Genomic DNA, 15109 nt, shown 5'->3' on the forward strand with positions numbered 1-15109 from the left:
CATTCTATGTGGGAATGACTAGCAACACACTGTCCATTCGCATGAATGGACACAGGCAGACAGTGTTTGTTGGTAATGAGGATCCCCCTGTGGCTAAACATGCCTTGGTGCACGGCCAGCACATCTTGGCATAGTGTTACACCATCCGGGTTATCTGGATACTTCCCACCAACACCAACCTATCCGAACTCCGGAGATGGGAACTTGCTCTTCAATATACCCTCTCTTCCCGTTACCCACCAGGCCTCAATCTCCGCTAATTTCAAGTTGCCGCCACTCATACCTCACCTGTCATTCAACATCTTTGCCTCTGCACTTCCGCCTCGACTGACATCTCTGCCCAAACTCTTTGTCTTTAAATATGTCTGCTTGTGTCTGTATATGTGTGAATGGATATGTGTGTGTGTGCGCGAGTGTATACCCGTCCTTTTTTCTCACTAAGGTAAGTCTTTCCGCTCCCGGGATTGGAATGACTCCTTACCCTCTCCCTTAAAACCCACATCCTTTCGTCTTTCCCTCTCCTTCCCTCTTTCCTGATGAGGCAACAGTTTGTTGCGAAAGCTTGAATTTTGTGTGTATGTTTGTGTTTGTTTGTTTGTGTGTTTGTTTGTTTGTGTGTCTGTTGACCTTCCAGCACTTTCATTTGGTAAGTCACATCATCTTTGTTTTTAGATATATTTTTCCTACGTGGAATGTTTCCCTCTATTATAACGATCTTTGTTTTTAGATATATTTTCCCCACGTGGAATGTTTCCCTCTATTATATATACTTATTTCACAAAATTGTGGTTTGGAAACAAAACTGAATCTGTCATTTAATTAATACAGTATACAGGAAGTCGTTTCTGAAAGTATTTGTATGGAGTGTAGCCATGTATGGAAGTGAAACAGGGATGATAAATAGTTTCAACAAGAAAAGAATAGAAGCTTTAGAAATGTGGTGCTACAGAAGAATGCTAAGATTAGATGGTTAGATCACACAACTAATGAGGAGGTACTGAATAGAATTGGGGAGAAGAGGAGTTTGTGGCACAACTTGACAAGAAGAAGGGACCGGTTGGTAGCACATGTCCTGAGGCATCAAGGGATCACAAATTTAGCATTGGAGGGCAGTGTGAAGGGTAAAAATCGTAGAGGGAGACCAAGAGATGAATACACTAAGCAGGTTCATAAGGATGTAGGCTGCAGTAGGTACTGGGAGATGAAGATGCTTGCACAGGATAGAGTAGCATGGAGAGCTGCATCAAACCAGTCGCAGGACTGAAGACCACAATAACAACAACAATGCAATATTTAACCAGAGGGAACTGTTGAATCAATTAAAATGAAAGTACGAAATATTTTTGGACAGTCAATTTATATGGATATGAAAAAGGAGGAGCTAGTCCACAAAGATGTGTAAATAAAATATTTTCTTCTTTTTCTGTTCTTGGTAGCACACAAGAGGTCCATCATCTACTGCCATAAGCACAAGCAAGAAATCCTACAATCTGTTCAAAAGGCAAACCAGTTAAATGTGAATTTTGAACCATGGTGCAACTCAGCATTTTTTCACATCAACAAACATTATAAGAGGTGGGAGTAGTGATGCGTGACAGGGATCCTAGAATTGACTAGGGATCAAACCCAAGACCTTTGGGTCATTCCATGTCAGGTAGCCTAAATTTAGACAAGCTCACCACTCAACCATCTCCTATTTTGATGGCTCTCCAATTTGCAGGCTTGTCATTAATAGGTTTTAAGACAACTACATGCTTGGTTTATTTAGGTGACGATATTGTATTCTCCAGAACAATTCAGGAATATGCCAAATGGTGAAGGGGTGTGTTGTTGCGATTACAAAGAGCGCATTTGAATTCAAAGTTGGAAAAATGTTATTTTGCAGTACTTAAGTCATATCAGTTCAGCTGGGGCGAAACCAGATCAGTGATTAACAGAAGCTGTCGTAATTTTCCTGGAATTACAGTGTTTCCAGGGCCTTGCAAAATAACAGTATTTTCATCAAGGATTATGCTATAATAACTAAACAATTCACAGAATTGTTTAAAAAAGGAGTAACTTTCCAATGGGCTACAGTGCCTGCAATGTAACGGGTCAAAGGTGTTTGAGAAATTCTTCCTAATTTTTTAAAAAACCTTTTATAATGTGTGATGCAATCAAAGTCACTGTAGGATGCAGTTTAAGTCAGGAACATGCAGGCAAAGAGAAACCAATCAGTTACATCTGTTGTCAATTCAAGAAGGCTGAAATTAATTACAGTACAATGGAGTAGGAATTATTAGTCTTGGTGTTTTATTATTTTAATCGCATTTATTACTAAGACCAAGGCCAAAGTTTACAAAAAAAAGTCATTTCTGACTTTAAGGATTTAGATGTTCATAAAATGTCTGGAGGCTCAGCGGTAAAGTGCTAGACTACAAATCCAAAGGGGTCATTCCAAGTCAAGTGGCCTAAGGGTCCCCACTCGACCGTCTCCAATTTCGATGAAATTTTTGCAGGATGTACATACAGACCTCACATGAAGCACTGCCAAATTTCAGCTTCATAAGTAGTATGGTGCGGCCACTAGTCACCTTTTCGTAAAGGCTCGTTTTTTGGCATTGCGACTGACACGAATAAATGGTCAAGTTTGTTTTACCATTGTTCAGCATCGGCGACCTCTGGTGGCCACCCGGAGCACGCTACTGAAAATGCGCGATGTGTGTCGTCGTAGTGACGGTGGCAGTGTAGCGATGTACAGGTTGTTACGTACGCAATTTGTCGGAATCGTGGAGAATGGCTCCCTTGCCTGGCATTCCTCGCTTCTGTTTGGTGCGAGTGCTACCAAAACGATTTGCGTCTTCACCTGTTTGGACAATTTGTGATCGATAGTCCGTTAGACCCTGGTGCAGAGTCCTTGCGACTGCTATGGCTTTGTAAATTTTTTTGTCACGTTCCTTTCTTCTGCCAAATGCTCATCATTTGTCACATAGAAAAAAATGACTGTTGAGATATTTGCTGTACCCAACGTAACCAACTGGAAGTGCGTTAGTACTTGGTTATTTGTAGGATTCTGCAAACTAGCTAGGGTTTTGAGCTTTTTTACTGTGCCTCGACACACACTCTTTGCCCGTGTAAGCAGCACAAAAGTTCCATTCTGCCTCAGTTCCTTCTAAATCTTATGCACTGTGGCATATGCTAGAAAGTTTTTTCCCATTTTTATATTGTGCTGCTGGGCCGTTGCTGAAGTAATAAATTGTTTTCCAATTGGGAAGTAGTTTATTACTTTGGTTAGTTAGTGTACAGTAATTTCATATTCTGGTTAGGGTTTAACAACTTATTGGTTAGAGATCATTAGAGGCAGAGCAGAAGCTAGTGTTAAGGTTTGGATGGGGCAGGGAAGTGGCTGTGTCCGTTGTAGGAACCATCTCAGATTTAGGGAAATCACGGAAAACCTAAATTGAGACGGTTGGACGCAGATTTGAACAGTCTTCCTTCCAAATGCGAGTCTAGTGTGCTGACGACTCCTTTTATGAACCAGTCTGTAAACCGTATGCAGTTGTGGCACAGTGTACAAAGCAGATTGTAGTAAAATAAAATTATTTCCATGTGCTTCCATAGGAGTACCATTAAGAAATTTGGCTGCATTGTGATATTAAAACCCCCACCCCTGAAATTACAGTTGTGGTGAATGTCTGATCCATAGAGAGGACTGGGATGTAGGTTAGGCCAAAACATGATAATTTGGTTATGAGTGATTGAGAGATTTACCTGCAATTTGTAATGCGTTTACATTTATGTCATGCTTAAATGCCATTTAACGCATTTCTCGTAACAAAAACAAAAATGGCACAGTAAATTCAGAAAACGTGTATTAGGGAATGGACAGGTCTCCAACAAGTATTGTGATGAATATTAGGTACATTGTATATAATGTACGAAAACTGCAAGAGGGGTCCACTACATAACTTCTTCCAGTTTGGCTAGAAATATGGTAGACACTCATTAATGGATAGTGTGTGACTGACATTTTGAAATATTACTTATTTAAAATTATTTTGGTTGGGTGATATTTAGCATTTTATTAATATGGTAAAATAGCACAAATTGTTAAAAAACTGAATAAAATGGTGCAAATTTCAGGTGTGTAAGTCAAATAGTTCTTGAAATGTGACCATTTTACAAATTCAAAATGGCAAAAATCACAAGAGTTTTGGAAACTTTAATGTATTATGTTTTGGTTAAAGTGCACTTGCGACATCAGTGGTTTTCTTGCGATGTGTTGGTGTTGGTAATGGGTGAAATGAAGGTGGCCAATTGTGATTCAGATGATGATAGCCAATCAGTACATTGTGTATCATTTCTTTCAGTTTGTAAATAAAGTTAGCTTATATTTTGTTTATGTTGTGATGATAGAGATGCTGATATTCAGTGACATCGTTTTTAATTTCTTTCATTTTGTACAAAAAGTTTGCTTTGTCTCATAGGAATGTAAAATTTATATTGCATGTAGTTTGTGGTGTGCTATTAGGGTTCAGATTAGCAAAAACTTTTTAGATAATATATTCCGTGATTTATTCGGACATCCTGTTAGTGTGGAGTAGCTAATGGTAATCTCTGTATGCAATTTCTCTCTGCACAGAAGATGCTGGTTATTAGATTTTCGAGGATGTGGTTATACAGGAAACTAACAGCACAGCTTAAATTGCAATGATTTATTTATAAACTGGAACAAAGCACCATGTCATTGGGTATCTGCATGTAGTTTGTGGTGTGCTATTAGGGTTCAGATTTTGTTCTTAGCCTTTAAATTGAGTATCTGCTCAGCACATGATATTCTTAATTTGTATCCTGCTTGGTATTCTCCTGTCTGTGTTGTTGTTATTATTATTATTATTTTGAAAGCAATTGTAACAACAGATTTGCAGCTTTTGAAAGAACAAACTTTGTTGTTCAGCACATCATTCGTGATAATTTGAAATTAGTTTTATAACTCACATGTACAGTGTGGTTGTCACTTCGCATTGGGGCTGCTGGGTCAAAAAGTCAAACTGTCCCACAAATGTGTGGTTGGTTATTGTGAATAACCTGTGGCAATACAAGTTCATTAAATATTTTATGGTAATATTTTTGTCAGAATTGTCATCATTTTTAGAACTTCAAATTTAGCTATGATTAAAACTAACATCCAATTTGTGAATATAATATTCCTCAGCAGAACGAGGCAGGAAGATACGCAGAAGTCGATGCGAAACGATTGTAGGAAGAAGAAATCAAAACAGAGATGACTTAGAAGGTACAGCCAATAACAAAGTCAAAACAATTTTGAGCGAAATTAAAAGTGAGGATGTCAACATTAAGAGTGCGATTGGGATTTCCAATGTTAAGTGCTGAGATGAGAGTGGGTAAATGGAAGGGGCACATAGAAAGCATCGACAAGGGGAGAACCCGTCTGACGACGTGACTGAGGGAGAAATGTGAGCGGATAAGTGAGACGTAGTGGAGGCAGTATTAGATTAGCGAGGCGAGATAAATAATTGAAGTGTTGCACTTTCAGATGAATAACTTTGGCATCATAGGTACTGACATGGGTAACATGCAGAGAATGGAAAATAAAATTGAAGGTTTGTTAGACAAAGATCAGTCTGGTGTCTGGAAAGGTAAAGGCACCAGAGAGGCAGTTCTGACAATTCACTTACAACAAAAGGAAGACTCTAGAACAATCTAGACACATTCCTAGGATGTTTCGACCTATAAATAGGATTCGACAGTGTAAAATGGTGCGAGATGTTTGAAATTCTGAGAAACATACGAATAAGCTATAGAGGAATATGGGAAATATACAGTGTGTATAAAAATGGAGTGGGAACAATAAGAATGGAAGACCGAGAACAAAGTGCTCCAATTAATGAGGTCGTAAGACCGGATGCAGTTTTCTATCACCACTGCTCAATCTATACTTCGAAGAAGCGACGGTGAAAATAAAGGTAAGGTTCGAGAGTGGGATTAAAATCAGAGTTGAAAGGATATCAGCAATAAAATTTACTGATGATGATGCTATTCTCAATGAAACTGAAGTAGAATAACTGGACCTTTCGATCGAACATTCTGACGAGTACAGAATATGGATCGGAGGTAACTTGAAGAAAGACAAAAGTATTGACGAGTAGCAGAAGTGAAATTAGCAATAAACTTAACTTCAGAATTGTTGACTACAAAGAAAATGAAGCGAAGGAATTCTACTACTTGGGAAGCAAAACAATACAATGTTGATGAAGTAAGAAGACTTACAAAGCAGACTAGCACAGTGACAGACTAGTATCAAACATAGGCCTTAATTAGAGGAAGAAATTTCTGTAACTTCGTTTGGAGCACAGCATTGCGTGGAAGCAAATTATGGATTCTGCAAAAACTGGAAAAGAAGAGAATCGAATCTTTTGAGATGTTTGTGCCCTATAAGGATCTTAAAAATAATTTAACTGGAAAGATAAAAAAGAAAAAAATGAGGTGGTTTTGTTGAGAATTGGAAAAGTAAGAAGCGTGTGGGAAACACTGACGCAGAGGAGAACAGAATGATAAGACACGTTAAACCGTCAGGTAATACCTTCCACAGGACTGGAAGGAATACATTTGACAAATAATCAAAGATGTGTGTGGAAGTGCCACTCTAGGATGAAGACTTCGGCACGGGAGACAAACTTACAGCAGGCCACTTTGAACCGGTAGGAAGCCGGACTCGATATGTTCAGCCGAGAAAAAGTAATTGGCATCCTAGCCACTGTAGTGGTTATTACAGGTACTGTAAAACGGACCCAATGAGTAGCACATTGAGAAATGACTGTGATTGTTTTCTGAGTGTATAAATTTACCTAGCGGGAAACAGAAGTTGTCAGTTACTGGGCTAGGCGACAGCTGGAGAGTGTGGTGTGGGACAGGCGGAGAGCACGCTGGCGTCACCACTAAATACACCCCATCCTTCTGCCGTCTTCTTTCTCGCACACCGCTGTACCGTTATGTGGAGGTGGGAAATGCGTAACTATTTGAAGTTTTATATACAAGTTCTTATTTTACTTGGCCCGTTGCCCCAACAGACAGCATCGAAACATTCACTGAAATCTTTGGTGTTTTATTTTTCCTCGCCTATTTGCTAACATTTTTATTTTTTACTGAAGATGAAATACATATTTTTCTTCTTTGAACGTGGCTTAGTACTGCACTCAAAATATTAGACATTGGAGTGACAAATCAATTGTTATTTACCATATTTGATGTTGCATTTAATTCATTTTTCAAAAAAATTCTACATTTCTTCACGTCTTAAGTTCGGTACTGTGGGATCGCAAGTGAGCAAGGTATTTAACCGTCGGTGTGTGATGTGAGCAGGTCAAGAGCCGAGCGGCCCCCCTACTGCTCCGAAGGCATCCGCCCTAGCTCCGTCGCAGCAGCAGAAACAGCAGGAAATCCTGAAGCAAATTTCTGAGCAGCCCTTTATTCCGAAGGATCCACCACCAGAATTTGAATTCATTGCAGACCCACCATCAATTTCAGCCCTGGACCTGTGAGTATTATAATGTGTTTTCATTCCTGTAGGACCACAATTTGGATGTATTTACTTAAGTGTTTCCCAATAATTTTCTTGAATGTAGCATAAATCATGTACACGAAGCTGACAGATTGTGCAGTCACAGATATTAAATTGTCAGCTATTTATATGCCCTGTTTGAGCAGTAAAGATCTCACTTTTATACTCCCTCAGTGAATCTCTTTAATTTTTGCCAATGTTTGCAGTGACATCGTCAAGCTGACGGCCCAGTTTGTAGCCCGTAATGGTCGGCAGTTCCTCACAAACCTGATGAACCGTGAACAGCGTAACTACCAGTTCGACTTTTTGCGGCCACAACACTCACTCTTTCAGTATTTCACAAAGCTGCTGGAACAGTACACAAAGGTAATTATTCTGAATCACTAATGTGAGTTATTTACAGTTCGCACGAACATTGAAAAAATTATCTTATGGTAAATAGAAAGTTAGTTGTGGAAGTGGGTAAGTATCATGATGAGCTACTAGCAAATTATAAGAATGTTTCAACTGTCTTGCACTGGCCATTTTCGCAACAGTTGTATACAAATTACAGTGGTTTAAAAGAAAACGCCGTATAGATGCTGTCATTTAGGTTTTTTCATTACTTATTTTTTAAATTTTTTATTTTATTTATTTATTTACTTTTTATCTTGTGCACCCAGATGCTTTTCACCGTAATTACGAGGCATCTTCAGTGGGTGTCAGATAAGCATCCAATTCATTATTTCTAGGCCAAACAGTTTTCTCTATGGTGGCAAACTGGTTGAAATTCCGTGACTTTCTCCTCAGTAGATACACATGCCATTTGTCTACTGTGCCTGGCCACCCATCCCATGCCTCCAACCATCCTATGCCTCCACCTCTGATCGCCAGTATGGGGCTTGTCCCTCTTGTCTGTTACCTCCTGGAGTTTGCTTTCGGCTCTTGGTCCGGCAGCTTAAGACACGAGTTAAGTGACCTCCAGGAGGTCACAGAGAAGAGGGGCAAACCCCATACTGGCGATCAGAGGTGGAGGCGTAGGATGGATGGAGGCATGGGATGGGTGGCCAGGCATGGCAGGCAAATGGTATGCGTGTCTACTGAGGAGAAAGTCACGGTGTTACGACAGCAGTAGTTCGGCACCTTCTGCTTACAGACTCTCAACCGGGCTAGTGTACAGTTTCTTGACAGGTGTGAACCCATCACCACCTCAGCTTCGTGTAGCGGCCTGTGTGTGCCTTGGTCTTCGTTCACTTCCTAAGGACACTATTCCGGCCTCACTCTATCACCGTATGTTTCTTGACGTTCTCACGGAACTTCGTGATAGGACCTTCGAGTACACTGATGACTCCTCGGACTGACCGTGGTGTCGTACCTTCGTCATTGTCACCGACGATTTTCGGTATCAGCTTGTGGGGCACTGCTGAGTATTTACAGCAGAGCTCTTCGTCCTCTATCAGGCTTTTTAATTGTGTCATCTGCTCCGACTCTGTCAGTGCCCTTGAGAGCCTCTGTGGGCTGTACACCATCCATCCCTAAGTGCAGTGGATCCAGGAAAGCTGTTATTTGCTCACTGGAGCACAGTGTGATGTTTATGTGGATTCACGGTCATGTCGGTCTGACGGGTGGGAAACGAGGCCACTGACGTTGCTTCCAAGGCTCCAGTCTCATAACTCGGCCCACTAGTTCTTCCGTTCCCTCCGACGGTCTCTGTGTTGCCGCCTGTCAGCAGGTGGTGTCACTTTGGCATCATCTCTGGTCCTCCCTTCGTGGGAACGAGCTCTGAGTTGTTAAGCCTCTCCCAGCAGCTTGGACGACCTCCTCTCACCACTCTGGCTGCGAGGAGATCATTTTAGCTAGGGTGTGTATTGGGCACTGTCTTTTTAGCCATCACCATTTGTCATGTGGTGCTCTCCCATCACGTTGTGCTCATTGCCCTCAACCTGACAGAATGTCCTTTTTATAATCACTTATGTTCTCATTTGTGTTTGTCTTCTCAGTTAATTGGCCGTTTTAGCGAATGACGCGCGGGCTGTCGACTCAGTTTTACTTTTCATCCGTAGTAGCAGTATGTCAAAGGAGATTTAATCTTTAGTTCGGGACCTCCATTTGTCTATGGTGTATTTTATTCACCTATCTCCAAGCCCCTGTTTTTAGCTGTTTTTCCTTCCAATGATTGGGCTCAATGTGTAGTCGTTTTTAACTCCTTTTTTGTCTTCGTGTTCTACAGTTCTGACTTGGTTGCATATGACCCTAGTTGTTTTTGGGCCCTAAAACAAAACAAAACAGATGCTCCTGATCATTATGAAAGAATATTATAAAACTGTAAGTTGTGGTGCACGAATGTTAGTTTACTGAAGCTGAGGCTCCGTGAAAATAATTATAAATTCTCCATGACAGTAATTACAAATTGATTGGTGTCTTTCTGTATGGAAGATGTTTTGCTTTTGTATATAGCTCAACTGAAATCCACAATACCAATACAGAACACAAAAACCACAGCAACTAATGATACTTGGTATCATACACTTCAGTTACACTAAATAAATAAATCAGACAATTCACAAAAAATTAAATATTGCACACAATTCCAACTAAATGCAACACTATTTGCATGATAAAAAGGGTCCTACCAAAACAAAATATTGAGATTTACAGATACATGCCATTTATAGAATAGAGGTAAAGACTCAAAAATAGAGAAAACATAAGGATAAAAAATACAACAAAATAAAACATAATGGAATAACACAATTTAACAATGACAGTATTATGAAAAGGATAGATTGCTACTTGCCATACAGTGGAGATGTCAAGTCGCAGGCGGGCACTGGCAGTACGTCCACTTCGAAAGCTGCCACCTATTCCACACAGCCTAGCCATCTGTTTGGCCATCACATTTGTAGCGCCGAGTAGTCCATCTCGATATACGCCAAGGCTCTCACAGACCGTAATTATGCTCCCAACCTCGTACAGAAATAGACTCTCATGCCTTCTTTCCCTCGTCACCCACCACCTCCCATAGTCCCACATAGCAGTGTCCCCCACGTGACTCAGTACCACCCAGGACTGGAGCAACTGAATCACACTTTCCTCCAGGGTTTAGACTACCTCTTGCTGTACCCTAAAATGAGGACTGCCCTACCCACTATCTTTCCCACCCCTCCCATAGTGGTATTCTGCTGCTCACCGAACGTACACAATATCTTCGTGTATCCCCTTGCGTCGAGGCTCATATCCCTGTAATAGTCCTAGATGCGAGACCCGTACAATAGATCCTCCCACCACCACTTAATCCTGTCTGGTCACTAACATCACCTATTCCATCAAAGGCAGGGCTACCTGTGAAACCAGTCACATGATCTACAAGCTACGGTTTGACCACTGTGCTGCATTCTACGTGGCCGTAACAACTGACAAGCTGTCTGTCTGCACAAATGGCCACCGACAAACTGTGACCGAGAAAAAGCTGGACCACCCAGTTGCTGAGTATGCTGCCTAACACAGTGTTATTCATTTCAGTGACTGCTTCACAGCCTGGGCCGTCTGGATTTTTCCTATCAACATCAGCTTTTCTGAATTGTGCAAGTGGGAACTCTCCGTGCAGAATATCCTACGTTCCCATAACGCCCCTGGCCTCGACCTTGGTTAGTCACTGTCCTTCACTCACCAGTCCTCTTCTTCCCTGTTCCCATTCCAGCACTACACAGCCTTCTATTTGCCTAAGGCACCCACAGTCTTTGTATTTCTCTCCTTTTCCGCCCCCACCCTAACTTCCATCTAACCTCCCAACTGCACCTAGCTGCCCTACCCTCCCCCCACCTCATATCTATATGCTCCCACAAGGAGCACTTTTATGTCCCCCACACATACACTGCTCTCTCCCCCTCCCTGCCCCAGCCTTCTCCTTACTCCCACCCCAGAATTTTTCTCTCATCTTTGTGGTGTTGCTCACAGTCTGTCATTGGCAACCAGAGACAGTAGCAGTGTGTGTGTGTGTGTGTGTGTGTGTGTGTGTGTGTGTGTGTGTGTGTGTTTTGTTATGTAAGTCAGAAGAAGGCCTTTGAACTGAAATCTTACAAACGCAAATCACCACCCCCCTCTTCACCCTTCCCATTCCCCCTCTTGCCAAAATATGACTCATCAATTTCAGTCACCACTTGATGTCCACCTAAAGAACTCCTGTGTACACTAATTATAAGAATGCAAAACTGTTGTGTCTGTCTGTTTTTGTGTTTAAACATGCTTCTCCGAAAGTGCTGGATGAATTTTCATGGAGTTTTCACAGGTAACATGAGCACAGCCTGGATAAAAATGTATGTTTGTATGCATACATGCCACACACTTCCTCCAAAATCACTCTATCAAGCTTGGTACACACATCACTTACGATATTGTAAGAACCTTAGGGTAGGAACCACATACCTATCAAAGGGGTGGCAGTGGAGCTGCAAAAGAAGTTGACGCCACAACGCACAAATACCGAGATTTTACTCGTCCAGTATTTTAGAATGAGAGCATTTAGTGACTTGTAATAAACTTCACACACAATTTAAAACACTCACAAAACTTTTTCTTTCTGATAACCACAACAAAATGGTGAAAGAAAATAAAAAAGTCTGTCGCTTACTACATTTTTGCTGTTCGTGTAGTAAAACTGTTACATCAGATGTAACGGTTTAATTTGTTACATCTTTACTACTAACTGTACTCCAGACACACGATGCAGACAGTGCTCGTATATTCCGCTGTGTGTACCTGCAAAATTGTATCATCGTTTAGCACATAGTTCACGATATGTGATGTCATCAACATTGAGCTGGGTGAAAACGAAACTGCAGGACGAAATTTGCTAGAGATACGGGTGAAATACCCGTTTCGCTGAAATTTGGTACGAATATAGCTGGAACCCGGAGGAAGAATGTAGGCTACTTTAGAAAGTGTGTAGTAGCAGATATTTATTGATTCGAAGAATATTATACGAAGTAGGGAAAAATATTTACTCTTTGAAGAAGTTATTCACTCTTGGTCTTTTGAGCTGCTTCATATTTATGAAAATGCTTTTACTGGTTGTTATGTGCTGGTTGTTATGAATCGTAGGATTGAATGCGATGCTTGTACAATCTTCATGGTGTTTAGTCCATACTTCCACTCTATTAGTTACATAATGTACACATCTTATAACATAGCTACTCAATAATACGGCGTAGGTATGCGTACTCCTGTGCTCTCTGTATTCAGTGCCAGGCAGCGATACGGGATTTGCTGACGCATTGTGCGCCATGACAGCTCGGGAGGGGGCAGAGCAGTGAGCATGTCACGAGTGGTGCTTACCTGAAAAAGCCGACACTTGAGGCCAGCTGGTGTTATTGCACTTACGCTAGTGTACTTACCACCACTTGTCGCAACAAAACTACCGATATGTGAGTGCCGCCGTTTGTATAATAAATTCCCCACACACATCACGACAGGACGAAACCCGGCGAGTGTCAGGTATTCGCTGATATCCATTTTGGGCACAGCTTATCTCTGACAGAAGATTCGTAGCAGAAATAGGATGTCGACATCTCGAATCGAATACTCCGGCGGATTGAGCACTGCGAATTATCGTCGTGACACCTGCTCGTTTAGCGGTCACGAGATCGACTGTGAGAGAGATCCGGGATTCCGTACTCTGTATTATTAATTGTGAACTGACACAGGTCGCAAATGCGTACAAGTGTAGATTACCGAGGTCAAAGTGCCGAGTGCATTGTGTTATTGTTGTTGCCCAGCTGTTGAAATTCACAAGGTAGAAGTCAGTGGTAATGGTCACAGTAGAGGTCGAGCGTGTCACCCTCCTAGCAGCAGACCCCCCAGCAGAGAGACGGCCGAAATACCGAATTTGGTCTTCCGAAGTTGTTTCACCGCAGAAGACCTTAACACTGTCCCTCCTTTCAATTGTCATGTTGTTGTTGTTGTTGTTGTTGTGGTCTTCAGTCCAGAGACTGGTTTGATGCAGCTCTCCATGCTACTCTATCCTGTGCAAGCTTCTTCATCTCCCAGTACCTACCGCAACCTACGTCCTTCTGAATCTGCTTAGTGTATTCATCTCTTGGTCTCCCTTTACGATTTTTACCCTCCACACTGCCCTCCAGTACTAAATTGGTGATCCCTTGATGCCTCAGAACATGTCCTACCAATCGATCCCTTCTTCTAGTCAAGTTGTGCCACAAACTCCTCTTCTCCCCAATCCTATTCCTATTCAATTGTCATACGAATGTCGAAATGGCAGATATTGAGATAATCGTTCGCATAATTGGAAAGCAGCTACAATCACTTAGTGGAAAAGTTTTAGGACCAGATGAGACACCCATAAGATTCTATAGAGATTATGTGAAAGAACTTGGTCCCCTTCTAGCAGTAATTTATCGTAGATTGCTTGAGTGATGAAAGGTACCTAATGACTGAAAAAGCACAGGCCATTCTAGTTTTTAAGAAAGGCTGTAAGACAGATCCACACAATTATTGACCTATATCATTGAGGTCAGTCTGTTGTAGAATTGTGGCACATCTTTTATGCTCAAGAGTCATGACTCTTTTTTATAAAATGAACATCTCCTCTATAAAAATCGACATGGATTTCCAGACAGAGATCCTGCGAAACTTAGCTATCTCTGTTCCTCCTTGGGATCCACAACACAGTGGGCTGCGGCGTTCAGGTTGATGCCGTGTTCCCCGATTTCAGTATGGCATTTGACACTGTCCCGCATTGCCGTTAAAAGGAAAAGAAAAATTCTAACTTACGGAGTATCGGAGAAGACTTGCAGTTGGATTGAAGACTTTCCTGCAGATGGAACTTGACATGTCACTCTTAACAAAACAAAATCGACTGGTGTAAAGGTAATATCCAGAGTACCACAGGGAAGTGTGATAGGACCGTTGCTATTTCCAGTATATACCGGGTGATCCCTCCCCCCATGAACCATGGACCTTGCCGTTGGTGGGGAGGCTTGCGTGCCTCAGCGATACAGATGGCCGTACCGTAGGTGCAACCGCAATGGAGGGTTATCTGTTGAGAGGCCAGACAAACATGTGGTTCCTGAAGAGGGGCAGCAGCCTTTTCAGTAGTTGCAGGGGCAACAGTCTGGATGATTGACTGATCTGGCCTTGTAACATTAACCAAAACGGCCTTGCTGTGCTGGTACTGCGAACGGCTGAAAGCAAGGGGAAAGTACAGCCGTAATTTTTCCCGAGGACATGCAGCTTTACTGTATGATTAAATGATGATGGCGTCCTCTTGGGTAAAATATTCTGGAGGTAAAATAGTCCCCCATTCGGATCTCCGGGCGGGGACTACTCAAGAGGGCGTGGTTATCAGGAGAAAGAAAACTGGCATTCTACGGATCGGAGCGTGGAATGTCAGATCCCTTAATCGGGCAGGTAGGTTAGAAAATTTAAAAAGAGAAATGGATAGGTTACTGTTAGATATAGTGGGAATTAGTGAAGTTCGGTGGCAGGAGGAACAAGACTTCTGGTCAGGTGATCACAGGGTTATAAATACAAAATCAAATAGGGGTAATGCAGGAG

General features: G+C 41.8%; 1 protein-coding gene across 2 annotated transcripts in view; it reads left to right on the forward strand.

The window, feature by feature from the left end:
* Positions 1-15109, forward strand: part of LOC124552718 (splicing factor 3A subunit 1) — an 89029-nt gene that overhangs the window by 4801 nt on the left and 69119 nt on the right. For both annotated transcript variants that reach the window (XM_047127059.1, XM_047127060.1), the window contains exons 3-4: positions 7363-7537; positions 7768-7927. In XM_047127059.1, coding sequence (XP_046983015.1) covers positions 7363-7537; positions 7768-7927 — 335 coding nt within the window. The remainder of the gene's footprint in view (positions 1-7362; positions 7538-7767; positions 7928-15109) is intronic.

This window comes from Schistocerca americana, chromosome 10 (assembly GCF_021461395.2).
Source record: "Schistocerca americana isolate TAMUIC-IGC-003095 chromosome 10, iqSchAmer2.1, whole genome shotgun sequence".
Classification (NCBI taxonomy): Eukaryota; Metazoa; Arthropoda; class Insecta; order Orthoptera; family Acrididae; genus Schistocerca; species Schistocerca americana.